Source organism: Capsicum annuum, chromosome 10, assembly GCF_002878395.1.
Source record: "Capsicum annuum cultivar UCD-10X-F1 chromosome 10, UCD10Xv1.1, whole genome shotgun sequence".
NCBI classification, from domain to species: Eukaryota; Viridiplantae; Streptophyta; class Magnoliopsida; order Solanales; family Solanaceae; genus Capsicum; species Capsicum annuum.
The window spans coordinates 216,663,227-216,680,277 of record NC_061120.1 but is presented as its reverse complement, the minus strand read 5'-3'; the positions used below and the strand labels follow the sequence as shown (position 1 = coordinate 216,680,277).

The window sequence follows — 17,051 nt, the reverse complement described above, 5'->3', positions numbered from 1 at the left end:
TATCGAAAATTGAATTATCGAATTGAATCAAAAAATTTGGTAAAAATTTTAATATTTCGATATATATTTGGAATTGGGAGATATTAATACCGTTTGGTATTCGATACTTACCGTATACCGAATTATTTAATATATATATGCCATTATAAAGAAACTCTTGGACCTTGGTAATATATGCATAAAAAACACAAAAAAGAATATTAAATAGGGTTATTATTAGATATACTTTTTGAAGTTTAAACATAGTTTTTAAACATCTAACTTTAAAATGGTATTACCAAATATCATACTGAACCGAATCTTAATTTACCGATTACAGAACCGATGTTTTAAAGTATGGTATGTGGTATCTACTCTCAAATATCGATTACCAAATTACTGAATCCGAACTTCAAAAATATCGAACCGAATACCGAATGTCCAACCCAATTTGTGAGCCAAAAAACAAATTGAGGGATATTTTTGAGCCAAAAACAAATGAAGGGTATTTTTGAGCCAAAAAATAAACGGAGGGTATTTTTGCTCCATTTTTAATAGTTCAGGGGTAGTTTGGTCATTTTTCGTAAATGAGATGCTGACGTGATTGACCATGTGACAATTTATTTTCACGTGGTGTGCTTGGTGGCACTCTATTAAGGTGAGAGGTATTTTTGAGCCAAAAAATAAATGAAGAGTATTTTTGATCCAATATCTCGATTTTGATAATCTCTTAATTAAGTAAATAAAGAGGTTTAAGATTAAATAGGTTAGCGAGTTTCGGCTAGTACTAAATGTCTGCTTTGTTGTGTCAAAGAAATTCAATTTGTACTTTATAAATTTAGCATGTTGGTGGCTCATCTCTACCAAAACTAGATGACTAAAATCAAGACATACAAGATTTTATACCTAATGGACATAAAAAGTAAGAAGTAAAGGGTCTTTATCATGTTCAGAAACTTGTAACTAAACATTTGAATTAGAAAGAGAACAGTTTTATTCGAATTTTCTTGAAAGAGCTAAAGATTTGCTCCACATACATAAGAAAGTATACTAATACATGCATATGTTATACCTTTTTGGTAACCTCAACCATCAGACCATTTTTCACTTGCATGATAATAGACGTAGTAGGAGAAACATTTTCTGGTTCCAGTATTTGGAGATTGTAGTTGTGTATGATGGTAGCTGCCACTATTTTCATCTGAGTGAATGCCATTTCCTTCCCTAGACAAGTTCGTGGACCTGCGTTAAACGCTGGAAATTTGAAAGATGGCTCATGTTTGATCCTTCCTAGTTCAGATATCCATCTCTCTGGTTTGAATTCTAGACAATCTTTCCCCCACAGAGTCTCCATTCTCCCCATCGAGTAGAATGGTAGAATCATTCTTGTTTTTGGACTGACACGGTGACCGCTAGGGAGGATGTCATGATCAAGTGGGACTTTGTGCTCTAAAGAAACTGATGGAAAGAACCTAAGAGTTTCACACAAAGCACCATGTAGATAGATCAATTTTCTTGATTCTTCCTTGTTGAAAAACTTGAGGTTTTCATCCTCTTTTACATGCAATTGTTGTTGAATCTCTTCTCTTATCTTTTTCTCTACTAAGGGATTTTTAGCCAAGAGCCAAAAAAACCAAGTGAGAGCTGCGCTTGTAGTGTCCCTCCCAGCAAACATCAAATTCAAGAAAGTGTCCCTTAGAAATGTTTGCAAAGTACCCAAATCTCCATTGTTCCATTGATTGTACATTTTGATGTATGCATTTAAAAATGCAAATTCCTCGTCTTTGGTTGTACTATTATGCATCAACTCCTCTAGCTTCCGCGAAATGCAAGGATATATGAATTGATCAAACGCCTCACATGCTTGAATGAGCTCCTTCTCTGAACCAACTCGAAGCCATTTTTGCAATTTCCAAATATGTTCTGGCACTATGTGTCTCAGTAGAAGTGCATCAAGAGCCACCCCAAATGCCTTTTCATATGACAAATAAGGCAAGTCAATTGACAAGCTTCTTGGATCATGATCAAGTAACAATTTAGTGATAGAGTCAAAAGTGAATCTCTGCAAAACATCTTGCAAATCCAATGTTTTGGCCTGTTTTGCAAAAGCATCAAGAATTGGTCGAAGCCCTTTATCAATAATACCCCACGTAGTCCTCTCCAACAAACTTTGGAACTTTGCATGGCTCATTATGGACATTGTGGTCTTCCTATGAAGCTCCCATAATTCATCATCAACGTTGAAGATCCCATTTCCCAAAATTTCGAAAATCTTACGAAATTCAGGTCCTTTTGGATAGTTTGAGAAGTTTTTACTAAAAATATGATGGATATTTGCAGGATCACAAGTGAAAAACATGTCCACATTTGCAAAAATAGGACCTTTGAACTCATAAGTGCCACCATATTCTATAAGAACTTCAGTCATATATTCATGACCACGTTGAAAATTCATAATAACCGCTGGTAACTCTCTAAGGATTGGCCAATCTGTTGGTGCTGATGTTTTTGTCCTTCTATATAGGATGAACCATATAATATATGTGAAAAAAAGAATTATCAAAAAAAGAAAAGAATACTCAATCAGGAAATCCATTGAGGGTTGGATTTTTTTTATTTTTTTTTTTTCACTTTTGTAGTTTATGCTAATTCGCTAGAACCTTGTGAAGTTTTATGTAAGTGTTGGTAAATTTTGTCCATAAGATTAAGAGGTCCCCAATCTAAAGAACTTGGAACATACTTGAGGAGTTTGACATTTATTGTACACATTTTTGATAATGATTGGCAACTACATTAACAAATGACCATTTTAATATTTCATTTAACTATAAACTATTTCTACCAGTTTTCTTTCATGGGTTTGTTGATTACTCAAAAATTGGTCCAACTAACTTTTCAGGATAAGCATTATGTGGTTATGATTGTTCACGATTTCTTTAGGATAAAACGAATAGACATTTTCATCTTCCAAGGGAGATATGAACACCCTTTCGAGTCGATGATTTATTAGAAACAGTCTTTTCATACCATATATAGGTCGAGTTGGTTTGGGTATGTGATCAGGAGATTCACAAACGCCCTAGTGCGGAGGAGCGAGAAATTGACTATAGATGGATCTAAGAGAGGTAGAGATAGATCGAAAAAATATTATGAAGAGGCTTATTAGATAGGATATGCACGGTTGCAGCTTACCGAGGATAAGAACTTAGATAGAAAGATGTACTTGGCAAATGCAGATTAAGATAGTACTTAGAAGGTTAGGAGGTCAGAGTACGTTCATAGTGTTGTCATTATTAGTAGTTATAGTGCTACGCTTGCATTTTTTTTTAGGCTTGTAGTCTTTTGTTCTTGGACTCTTCTAGATATATGTTGTTTTGGGTGGATCGCTTGTAATATTATTTTGTGGTAGCATTGTTCTGTTACTATCTATCGTTGTGTTTCTTTTTATTGCCTTTTGTACCTTTTATATCTTTTTTTTGGTATTCTATTTTGTCTTTGAGCCGAGGGTTTATAGGAAGCAACTTCTCTACCTCGCCTCTGAGATAGTGGTACAAACTACGTATATTATACCCTCTCCAGACCTCACTGTATGGGAATATAGTGACATGTTATTGTTCTTTATACCGCGTAGTGGTAACAATTAGATTTGTGTATGTTTTACTCTTTGCAAATCTCACTTGTAAGACTATACTAGATATATTATCATTGTTGGTGAGATATATGAACCATATATGAACCATATATAAACACATTGAATTTTTAGAAATGATCGTCTGGAAGGGGAAAATTCTTTCCTCTTTAACCCAAATAAATTGACTGAGCACTCTTCTTTGCATAGTAGCAACTCTTCTTTGCATAGTAGCAACTGTTGGGCTCGAAATTGAGAGGGTGTCATGTAGAAGCTATTATTAGTTGCAAACTATTGAGATGATAAATCAGACGAAAAGAAAAACATACTAAAAACATGATGATTATATAGTTTGGCCAATTGACTTACACATAAAAACCTAATATGAAAGAAAACATAAAACTATTAGAGAGAAAATCTCCCCCTAAACAAAACTCTTTAAACGACTACATTGTGGATACTATTATGTTATGGTATGAGAAGGGTCTTCTATTTATAGATGTCCTAAACCTTTCCTCCAAGAAAGAGGCTAGCCAAATATGAAAAATAATTATATTTTTTTCCTTTCAGGAAAAGTAAAAGTAATTATGGTAACTTTTATTTTCCTTCTAAGAAAAAATAGAACTTAAATATAGTAAAAAAATTAGGGCAAAACCCCTAACAAATCTCCTCTTTTTGGGGGAAATTTTCTTCACCTGATCTGTCTTCTCTTCATATTACATGGATAAATTTCGTTCTTGATATAATCTTCATAACTGCTGCTTGTCATGAATAAAGTTTAAAATATCATGGTTAAAAATTGGTTTAAAAGCAATATTTTATTTTTATTTTTAAAGATGCAGCAGCAGGAGTGTTAAAAATATGGTTGAAACTTATTCTCCACATGTAGTTCGACAAAAATCTTCATTATTATCCAAATTGTTGCAGCTTGATTTTGAAACCGCTTTGAACCTGTTTAATCTCGTCTCACCACACCATTGAACAATTGAACCGTAAGCTCTGATACCACTTGTTGGGTTCGAAATCGAGAGAGCATCATACGGAAGCTATTAGTTGCAAACGATTGAGACGATAAATCAGATGAAAAGAAAAACATACTAAAAACATGATGATTATATAGTTTGGCCAATTGGCCTACATATAAAAACGTAATATGAAAGAAAATATAAAACTATTAGAGAGAAAATCTCCCCCTAAACAAAACTCTTTAAATGACTACATTGTGGATGCTACTATGTTATGGTATGAGAAGAGAATCTTCTATTTATAGATGTCCTAAACCTTTCCTCCAAGAAAGAGGTTAGCCAAATATGAAAAAGAATTATATTTTTTGCTTTCAGGAAAAGTAAAAGTAATTATGGTAACTTTTATTTTTCTTCTAAAAAAAATAAAACTTAAATATAATAAGAAAATCAGGGCAAAAACCCTGACAGCAACCCAAGATTAAAAGTAAATGAGTACCTAACAACCAATAACCATAAAATTATGAGTTCACCACTTGTCACTTGTCTAATCAGTGATTATCCAATACTAAATGATTAAAAAAAAAAAAAAAACTTTTCTCATGATCCAAAAGATACTGTTAGGGTCTTTAATGTCAAAACTACACAAAATACAAAAATAGTTATAGCCCATATATAATTGAAACCCTACATGAGTTGTCACATATAGTTCTCTCGCAATTATACAATTAAATCAGAAAATGGAGGCATTAATGCCAATTTTATTAGTCCTAACTATCCATAGAGCTTTCGTCTCGACCTCTTCGTAAAGGTACTTTTTTGATATGATATTTGATAGCAATTGGTGATATTAAATTGCCACGTTTTGAATGTACTTAAGCCCTATATTTTAATTTTACTATTCTTCCCATTTAATTAATTCCAAATCAAAAAGGAAGAATTTTTCATTTTCCAATAAATAAGGTGAAAAGATATTTAACATTTTACAAACACAACAATGAATTGATGAAGCCTCACTAGGGTCGGGATATAGAGTGGTCATGTCGGATTCATCTTAGCTCAGTACTTTTAACGTAGAGTATAACTATAATATTTTATTGAATTTAATGTGAAGAATTTTAAAACTCAAACTCATATCATTTAAATTTTAAATTCACCTCTGCAGTCGAAATCTCACGTGTCATGTTGACAAATGTAGACGCTTGGGCCGTTGGATTCAATATGAAAGTTTCGGCTTGGATTTTTGGTTATCGAATTGAAGAATTTACAATCCAAATCCAATTCAAATAATCTCGAATTGGATTGGATTTTTTTAAGTTTTGCTATATGGGTTTATCTGCTTGGATATTTTGGATTTCGATTTTGACATTTGAGCCTTTAAGCAATCACAATTCACCAAATAATTTGCTACTTGAAATGTAGAATAAATGCACCGTTTTCACTCTGAATTATAAACGAAATTGCTAAGACACACCCGAATTTAAAGGGGGTCCTATTACCCCTGGATTAATTAAAATCGTATTTTTGGCAACCTCAGTGCCTATGTGGTATATACGTGTGCCTACGTGGACCTTCAGTGTGTTGATTCACGTAGTGTGTCACGTAGGCACTAAGGTTGCCAAAAATTCAATTTTAATTAGACCAGGGGTAATAGGACCCCCTTTAAGTTGGAATGTGTCTCAATAATTTTGTTTATAGTTCATGGTGAAAACAGTGTATTTCATGTAAAATGTATAATAATTTTCAATCATTAACAAGTCTTGATGCCATTTTGGTACACATAAAATGTATTAAGGTTTTTTTTTTTTTGGTGAAATAGAAGTGCATTAAGTAAATGAAGATAGTTGGTTACAATCCAGAGCTAGTCTGGTGCAAAAACATTAGAGGTATGATCAAAGTTTACACTACTAGGTACAAGGCGTGAGAGAGTTTTTTCCTTGTAATCTTACCAAAAAGTTAGTCCTATACTAGGTGGAGGAGTAGAAAAATATGCATCCTTTCGAACAAGCCTTTGTTGGAGCCTAGCTTCGCCAAAGAGTCTCCAACTCTATTTTGTTCCCTGTATGTGTGATGCACCAGAGAATTCCCCATCTTCTCTAGTAAAGATCTGCATTCCAAAATAATTGAGTTATAAAGTAAGTTCCCATTATTCAACATGTTGATCAACTGAAGAGAGTCTATGCAGATATTCAAAGGAATTAGATTATGGTCTATTGCCAGGTGAAACCATGCTTGAGGGTGAGGAGTTCCATGAGGTTGTTTGTAGCATGGGTGAAGCCTCTGCTAAAACCCACAACTCAGTCCCCCCTAATATTCCTGATAACTCCCCCTATCCCTCCTTTACCTGGGTTCCAAGGCAGGACCCATTAGTGTTAAGCTTGTAAGGGTTGGCGGTGGGGGTTTGCCATTTGATGGAGATGCTGACTCTAGGCTGCTGGATGGTGTAATTACCCAGGGGGTGGTACTCCACAGCTTCAGCATGAGGAGTGCTGAAATTAGGGGTGGAGTTGTCATTTTTAAAGTTCTTGCTATTTCTGATTTTCCAGAGGTGCCAGAGACAAAAAGGGAGTAAGGTGTCCCAGGGGGTGTTTTGATCAAAATAATCCTTACTCAGATTTTTCCAAGTGGATTGTCAATTAGTGGTTTCAAAAAGGGTGGGGTTTAGATACAAGGGACCTTAGTAATTGTAGATGAGTTGGTTCTAGAAGGCTCTGGCAACCTTACACCCAAAAAAGATATGGTGCTAGTCCTCCTGACTATTATCATAGCTATGAAAGTTGGGAGTGATGTTTAGACCTCTTTTGGCAAGAGTGTGGTTGGTGGGGAGGCTATTGTGCTGCAAAAGCTAGATGAAGGTCTTGATTTTGTTGGGGACCCTAAGTTTCCAGATCCAACTATAGAATTTATGTTTGTTCCTGGGTTAATGATTAAGGTTGTTGATGTTGTCATAGACACACTTAGAGGAAAAGGTGTCATCCCCAGTAATGTTCCAAACTGGGGTGTCAAGCTTCAAGTTAGGGGACTGGTGAAAGAGACTAGTTATGTTGTGAACAATGCTAAGAAGAATGGTAAAAGGAAGGGAGGCAAAGTACCATATCCCCTCCTTCCAGATGTCTTTGACTTTAATTGGAGAAGGAAGGAGAGGTATAGGCCCCTGAATAATGAAAAGGAGGGGGGCATGCTTGTGATCCATCTATCTTCCCAAGCATTTACCCTTAAGCCATCCTTAATGGCCCAGAAGAGGGCATCTTTGTAGAGTTTCAGGCTGTTGGTAATAGCTCTCCAGGTTGTAGATCCTCCATTACTTTTTTTAGAGTTGTACTTGGATAGAAGGGTATTGTACCAAAGGGCATTGGGGTTGGAGTACATTCTCTACCCCAAACCATAAAGAAGGGCATTATTTTTGGGGCTGGCTCTCTGCATCCCAAGTCCCGCTTCTCTTTTAGGAAGAGTGATACTGTTCTACTTTAGAAGGTGTATTTTTCTTTTGGCATCTGTGGTTCTCCAAATGAAATTTCTTTGGGATTTGTCAATAAGCTTATGAACCAAAGTGGAAAGCTCTATGTACTGCATCACATGGCTAGGAATACTAGCCAAGGAGGATTTGGCTAGGGTCACCCTACCAGTCATATTAAGGAACTTGGTTTTCCAGCCAACAAGCTTGTTGTTGAGGTTGTCAATACGGAATTGGAAGTCCCCTTTTTCAGGATTTTTATGGAAGATGGGGAATCCTAGGTAATTACCAAAATTAGTGGCAGGTTGGATGCCAAGAGTGGAGCTGAGGATCTCTTGATCTTCTATTGGGCTCTTGGGTAGTTAGCAGAAAAGATAACCTTAGACTTGGAAAGGTTAATTCTTTGGCTAGAGTGAGCACTGAACAGCTGGAGGGTTCTATTAATTATAAGACAATTTTTGGAGTCAACTAGAGCAAAAAGAGTGAGGTTATCAGCAAAGAAGAGGTGGAAAATAGGGTGACCTCTTGTTGAGATAGAGAGAGAAGTCCAATTGAGGATATCAACCTCATGGTTGATTCTTCTAGATAGCATTTTCATGCAAAGAATAAAAAGGTAGAGGGACATGAGGTCACCTTGTCTGATGCCTCTAGAAGGGGTGAAACTAGTAGTTTTCCCACCATTGACAAGAACAGAGATGGAAGAAGAAGAGATGCATGAGAGAATAAGCTTGATGAGTTTAGGAGAAAAGTTAAAGAAAAAGAGGGTTTGTCTAATGAAAGACCACTTAAGTCTGTCAAAGGCTTTCTCAAGATCAATTTTGAGGATCATGTTAGCCTTTTTACCTTTCATCTTAGAGAAGTGACTGATATACTCTTGGATAATGATGACATTATCAAAGACCCTCCTAATGGCCATGAAGATTGTCTGTCCAGGGCCAATGATATTTGCCAAGAAAGGTTTCAGCCTGTTGGTTATAATCTTAGTAATGAGCTTATACTGAGTATTACAAAGACCAATAGGTCTGAAGTTCTTAAGGGTGGCGGCATTCCTACTTTTAATGATGAGGCAAATATAGGTAGCGTTGACAAGGGGGTCCATGAAGTAGAAAGTGAAGGTTTCCTGGCAAAATATAATAATGGGAGGGCCCATTATGTCACAAAACTTCTAGTAAATGAAGGGGTGAAGCCCATCTGACCCAGGGGATTTATTGGGTTCAAAGGAGAAAAAACTTTCTTCACCTCTACCATGGAGAGAATAACATGGAGGGCTTCATGATGGAGGGTGTCAATGTTGCCAGAGGTTGAGGGGTTGGTCTAAGTGGAATGGTAGCCTAGGGAATGCTCAGAGGTGAAAAGGTTGGCATAGTAGGAGGACACCAGCTTCTCAATGTCAGCATGGTTGTAAAGCCAGGTGTCCCCTTCATCCATAGGGGAATTGATTCTATTTCTTCTCCTTCTATTGAGGGTGGAAGTATGAAAGAATCTAGAGTTGGAGTTCCTCTCTATAAGCCATGAGATTCTGGACTTGAGCTTCCATAATTTAGTCTCTTGGGTTAGAACCTGGTTGTATTCTCTTAGAAGGTTTTGCTCCAACCCCTGGAGAAAAGGGCTGGTAGGGTGATTTGGGGATCTTTGAATGCCAGCTAACCTTGCAATCAAGGTTTTTTTCTTGGCAAAGATATTGCTAAAGATGAGCTTATTCCAATCCCTAGCCTTATTCTCAAAAGTATTTGTGGCTTCAGTAATGCAAGTGCAGTCTAGGAAGGAGTTCTTTTATAAGATTAGGAAAGTCCTGGTGACTGAGCCACATGGATTCCATCCTGAAGTGTTTCATATGGTTGTTAGGGGGAGAACACACATTAAGGAGGAGAGGGAATGATCAGAATGGGTTCTAGGAAGATAAGTGATGGTGGCCTCAGGGTAGAGATGTACTCACTCATCATTAGCAAGGCACCTATCAAGTTTTCAAGGATGAAACATTGCCTATTTCTATATCTCATATTAGACCAAGTGTATTTGCTACTCCTGAAGCCTAAATCAATAAGATTACAGTGATTTAAGCAATTCATAAAAAGGTTAATCCTATTCATGTTAATTTTGGAGCCTCCAAACTTTTTAGAAGCCCTGAGGACTTCATTGAAGTCTCCCCCAACTAACCAGCTCTTGCTTTCAGGAAGGATAATAGTGTCAGAGAAAGAAGAGAGTTGGTCCCAGAGATCAAGTCTAGACTGGAAGTATGTACTAGGATAGATAACACTAAGGAACCAGGAAGAGGGAGGGCAGTGTACCTTGACTTTAGCATTGATAACTTGAGGGGAGATGGAAATAGAAGAGATGGAGATAGAGTCATCTTTTCACATGATGACAATACCTTCGGAGTTTCTATTAGCCTTAGACTGGATATAGTGATGGTAGCCTAGATCCTCACAAAGGTCCTAATGCTCATTCATCTTAGTTTCCAGTAGTGCAAGGATGCATGGTTTATGCATGTTAACCATGGTCTTACAATGCTTTCTAAACTCAGCATTCTTGGCCCCCCTCCACACTATGCAGTTCTTCATCTTGGAGTGTAGGAGGTGGTGAGTTTCCTGTATTAAGCTTTACTTACTCTTGGATGTATTTTCTCCCTTTTTATCTAGATTAGTAGTCACATAAAATACAAGATACTCCCCTCGATCCAAATCACTTTATTTGTTTTCTTACTAAAAATAGATAGCCCAAAATAGTTATTACTTTAAGAAATAAGATATAATTAGTTGTTTGTTTTCACCTTTATACCCTTAGTCGTGCAAAAGAATGAAGTATTAAATTGAGGGAAGTAATAAATAAGGATAATTTAGTTAAATTATCCTCTAATTAATATTTTTCTTAAAGGATTCACAAAATAAAATCAATATATATATATATATATATATATATATATAAAAGAGAATGTTAGTCTATCCTATATGACATGTCTTAGAAGCCTCTAATTCCATTTGTCTTTTTTGTGATTTTTTTTTACATTAATTAAGTTTTTTCTCTATTTAAATATTTATGTGTTTAAAGAAAATTCAAAAGCCACTATATTTAACTCTATTAATTATATAATAATTTTAAGAATGAGGAAGAGTTAGAGGAGTAAGTAATGTGGAAGGTCTCTTATAGTGGATATATAATACTCTATTGGAATGGGATATTGCATAATCTAAAAATTCTTCAATATTTCTACAATGTTCATTTCCACCTTCCTTTGCATATATAAAAGATAGAGTTATACAAACCAAGTTTAAGCCATAATATGGCCTTTTAGGTAAATATTTGCTTAAGCTTTGTGTTTCTGCTTACTATTTTTTGTTTGAATTTTCTCACTTGACCAAATGTGAAACATGTATTTTAAAGGTTACATGTTTTTTTTTTGTTGTGTTTGATCTTTTTTTTTGGGGTCCCTTCTGAATATTATATTTTTCTACAAGTTTTTTCTACCTATGCAACACATGTTTTTTTAATCCTTTCTTGATTTACAAATTTTAGTAGAAATGATTGACTTGTGAGGGAGATTTTAGAATGTAAGCATCCGTTCGTACCGAGAGAAATAGTGAGTTGAGTTTATTACTTTGGATATGATTTTTATACTACAAGGTCCTCATTTTAATTAATTGTAAATTTCTTATTATGTCTTTTGATAGTCATTAAGGTTTCTATTTGGTTAGATCGATTTAATGCATGTTGAAATAAAGAAAAATCTGGCGTTCAGATTGAAGAAAATTCTGAATGCGGGTTTATTATTTGACATCAAGAACTTTAAGGTTATTATTGAAAGCAATGGAACATATAAACCACTTAGAAGTAATCGAGCACTTTTCTTCTTTTTGTTCAATTCTCTATTTAAATTATGTGGTATATCACTAAAGCTCACATTTATTTAATTTTAATCCTCTTGATTTTTCATTTTATTTTCTTATCTAAAATTTAACTTTCATAATTAAACGCCTCAATTGAGTATGTTTTCTAAAAATATCAACCTCTCATCTGCTTAATCACCCGTACAACCCATTAAACGCCTCAATTGAGTATGTTTTCTTAAAATATCAATCAATTGAGATGTTTTCTTAAAGAAAAATTTATCTCATAACCTAACATTAAACTATGTCAACCAATTAAAAAGATTGTGACAAAAAATTGAACCCATTCAAAAAGTAGAAGTTTGAATGATTAAGAAATATATATGAGTATATATACTTATTGTTGTTTATTTTAGAATTTTAATTGATTATTTCTCCAAAAATAAGATATTTATTCTTAAGATATTTATTCTCCAAAAACAAGACTTTATAACATAAATTTACACTCTGTATCAAAGGAAAACATGAAATACCCTTCAATTGATTATTTTATTGCTAAAATAAAAATTTGTTCATATTTTGTTATATAATTTTTTTAGTTTTTTTAAATATACAATCTACTGATAATAATAAAGTTAGGAATAAAAGAAAAGATATAGCATTTTTCTTTGGTCAAAAAGTAAGTTTATCTTTATTCTCTTTTTGGGATTTTCTTTATTTTCTCTCATTTATATTCTAGATTAAAATAAATTAAAAATCACTCATCCATTTCTCTTAATTATATTAAATATTCAATGTTAAGAAACTAAAAAGTCATCAAAATTTTTTATTATCATAACCCCTAGAATAATTAATAGTCACATTCATGACATTATTTATTGTTTCATATTATAGTTTGCAAATAAAAATATTGTAAGACATTGTATACATTAATCGCATTACCATTTGGCGTTATAATATTTTTGATGCTTATTACATCCATGTTAAAATTTGACTTGAGGTATAAGGTGAAGGTTATTTAGTGATGATCAACTTGTGATAGCGAATATCGACTAGAGTTATAAAGATTGAACATCGATTCATATATTTTTTTAGTTTAATTTTTAATGATTAAAGTCGTAAGAGTGATGTTGCATTATTTATTTTTTTATATTCAAAATGTATATATTTGATAAAACTAAAAATATGTATATTTTTGTTTTTGGAAATTAAAAAAGATAGAATCAAATAGAAAAAATTGAATACAATTATAGAAAATTTAGGAAATGAAATATTCAGATTTGAAAAACTTGCATTACAAACTAATACTAAAATTCAGAATTCAATTTTAACATATAAAAAATATATAGATAAACAAAGAAATTTGAATACACCCAAACACTAACCCAGAATATCCATTATATAGATGTAGGCATGTGGTTAAGTATTGTTCTCCGAATCTCTTTTGTTATATATTGTTAATTGTTATCCTTTAAATAGAGCATTGTAAGACTTTTTAGAAATGGTCACATTATTTTTTTTAAGTTGTTATGTTTTTTATATTTATTAAGAAAAGATGGCAATCGTATTTTCATAAGCTCTTGAACGATGTGGAGGACAAGGATATTATGTTAGGGGAGTTGGAGCACACCGAGAAATCTTATAATTTCAGCTATTATCGGTGTTTTAAGGTGGAGGAGATCTGTGAGGCTATTCGCAAGATGCGACAGGGTAGGGCGACGGGGCATAATGAGATTCTAGTGAATTTTTGGAAGTTTTCTAGCGGAGCAGGATTGAGGTGGCTAACACATTTGTTTAACAACATTTTCAAGACCGCTAAGATGCCCGAGGCATGGATATGGAGCACGATGATTCCTTTATATAAGAACAAAGGTGACATTCAGAGTTGCAAAAAATACCGTAGTATTAAATTGTTGAGTCATACGATGAAGATTTAGGAGAGAGGGGTGGAGCGAAGGTTGAGGAAGATAGCACCTATTTTAGAGAATCAATTTGGTTTTATGCCTGGTCGGTCGATGACTGAGGCAATTCACCTAGTGAGGAGGTCGGTAGAACAATATAAAGAGAGGAAGAGGGACCTGCACATGGTGTTTATTAACTTGGAAAAGGCGTATGACAAGGTCCCTAGGGAGGTTCTTTGGAAATGCTTAGAGGTGAAAGGTATCCCTGTGGCATATATCCGTTTGATTAAAGACATGTATGAGGGAGCGAAACTCAGGTAATGACGGTGGGAGGGGACTCTGGAAATTTTCTGATCTTGACAGGGTTGCACCAGGGATCGACGCTTAGTTGATTTTTATTCGCCTTGGTGATGGATGTATTGATGCAGAATATACAAGGGGAGGTACCTTGGTGTATGCTTTTTGCAGATGATGTAGTTTTGATTGATGAGTCTCTCCGAGGTGTTAATGATAAGCTGGAGGTTTGGAGATAGAATCTAGAATCTAAAGGATGCAGGTTGAGTAGGACCAAGACGAAGTACTTAGAGTACAAGTTTAGTGACTTGAGGCAGGAGCATGAGGTGGTAGCGAAGTTGGAGTCGCAGATGGTTTGTAAAAGGGATAGTCTTGAGTATCTTGGGTCTATGATCCAGGGGAATGGAGAGATTGATGAGGATACCTCCCACCGTATTTGATACAAGTTCAAACTTGCAACAACGAATCAAGAGAACAACAAGAACAACATCACTAGAGAATCAAAGGCCTCACTCGGCTTCTCTAGGTTTTCAAGGCAACAACAATAATTTTCAACAAGATAGATAAATAACACAAGATTTCAATAACTATAGTGAATTGAAAGAGCCCCACACGGCTTTACTATATCAAGATACAAACAAAAAGATTACAAAATGATGGATAGTAATTTGAAACAAAATATCCTAAAATCTAAGAACCCTAACATAAAGATTAGGACCCTAAGACTAAAATATATTTACACCAAATTCTTACTTTAATCAAGAGGAACTCATGACCCTCAAGGCCCCAAGTTTCTAGCCAAAAAGTGTTACTACACTTCGTTGTCTAGTTTTGGGTTCACTCTCAAGAACAAGAGAGAGAAGGTCTCAAATATTACAAGACTTGTGTAGTGAAAATATCAATAATGAACTAAGTCCAAGAAGTAGCCCTATTATTGTCTATTTGTAGTACTCCACAAAATAAAAGGAAAATAACCATTCTAGCTTTTGTCTTGTGTGACTTTGGAGTGTAATTAAAAAAAAAAGTGTTACTACACTTTTTTGGAGTGTAATAAACTTACACTTCAAAGTCCCTTTTCATACTTCAAAACATAAAATCCATTAGATGAATTAATTACACACTCACACACAACCATTTGCATGAATATGACTTGAAGTTTTTGTAACTCCCAAGCTTGGCTACGTGTGAATGGTCTTGAGCTAGTTGTACTTGTATCATCCTCTCCATCTTGAAGGAAATTTGTCCTCAAATTCAGTGGATGTTCATCCTCACCTGTGGCAGTAGGAGAGAGGTCACATATATTGAAGGTGTTGTGCACTTGATATTCCGGAGGAAGGTCAATTTTGTAGGCGTTATCATTTATTCTTTCAAGTACTTGAAAGGGAACATCACCCCTCGGCATCAACATGGTTTTCCTTTGTGAAGGAAAATGGTCTTTTCTAAGGTGCACCCAAACCCAATAACCCGGTTCAAGAATAAGGTTTCTTCTCCCCTTGTTTGCTCTCTTAGCAATCTCTTGATTTTTCTTCGCAAGCTTTTACCTCACTTTCTCATGTAATTTCTTCATGGCTTCGGCCTTCTTGCTTTCATCAAAGATAATCATGAGATCACTTGACAAAGGATTTAAATCCAAAGAGGTGAGGGGGTTGCTTCCATATACACACTCAAAGGGAGTCATTCCCGTACTTGAGAGTATAACCCGATTGTATACAAATTCCACCAAAGGTAGGTGGTCTTCCCATGAAGTCATTTTGCCTTTAACCATTGATAGTAACATAAAACCCAAAGTCCTATTTACAAACTCGGTTTGGCCATCAGTTTATGGGTGGCAAGATGTAGAGAATAGCAATCTAGTGCCAAGCCTACCCCACATTGACTTCCAAAAGTGACTAAGGAACTTAGAGTCCCTATCACTTACAATGGTGCTCGGAACACCGTGCAATTTGACAACATTTTCAACAAATAAAGACGCCTCACTTGATGCATCTTTACTTTTTGAACAAGGAATGAAGTATGCCATCTTAGAAAATCGATCAACCATTACAAAAATGCTATCCCTACCTCATCTAGTCCTCAACAATCCTAACATAAAATCCATAGATATATCAAGCCAAGGACGTAAAGGAGTGGGAAACGGAGTATACAACCCGTGAGGGAGGATCCGAGACTTAGCTCCCTTGTAATCTAAACATTAGCGGCAAATCCTAGCTACATCCTTGTGCATTCTGGGCCAATAGAATGCCCCTCCAATATTCCGAGGGTCTTGTCAATCCCAAAATGACCCATTAGACCACCATCATGTGCTTCCCTCATAAACAACTCTCTCCAAGAGCTAGAAGGTACACGTAATCGTCTATCTTTAAACAAGTAACCATCAAATTTGGCATAGGATTTTGAACCCCTATCCAAAACCCACTTGTCCCTACCCAATTCTTCGCATTCCCAAAAGATAGGAGCAAAGTGAGGGTCCTCGGGATATAATGCCTTTAGGCTCTCAAAACTCATTAAATTTGAAGACAAAGTGGACACAAGTGCATGTTTTATAGACAAGGCATCGGCAACCACATTGTCTTTACCCTTCTTGTATTGAATAACATAAGGACAGGTTTCAAGAAATTCAATCCATTTGGCATGCCGCCGGTTAAGCTTGTCTTGTGCCCGTAGATGCTTCAAGGATTCATGATCCATTCGAATCACAAATTCTTTAGGCCACAAATAATGTTGCCAAGTGGCCAAGGCTCTAATCAAGGCATACAACTCTAAATCATACGTAGAGTAGTTTAGAGTTACTCCTTTGAGCTTTTCGCTAAAGTAGGCAATAGTCTTTAATTCTTGTATTAAAACTGTGCCTATGCTAACTTTGCTAGCATCACATTCAACCTCAAAAGTCTTGTCAAAATTCGGCAATTATAGCAAAGGGGCCGAGATGAGTATAGCTTTCAAGTCCTCGAAGGCCTTAGATTGTTCATATCCCCACTTAAAAGGCCGATCCTTTTTAATCACTTCGGT

The 17,051-nt window shown here is 35.2% G+C and overlaps 1 protein-coding gene across 1 annotated transcript; it reads right to left on the bottom strand.

The window, feature by feature from the left end:
- Positions 1 to 949: 949 nt before the first annotated feature.
- LOC107843772 (alkane hydroxylase MAH1) lies at positions 950 to 2,775 on the bottom strand. Its single transcript, XM_016688162.2, has one exon. The coding sequence runs from the start codon at positions 2,573 to 2,575 to the stop codon at positions 1,046 to 1,048; it is 1,530 nt and encodes a 509-aa protein (XP_016543648.2). The 5' UTR covers positions 2,576 to 2,775; the 3' UTR covers positions 950 to 1,045.
- Between the last annotated feature and the right edge of the window lie 14,276 nt (positions 2,776 to 17,051).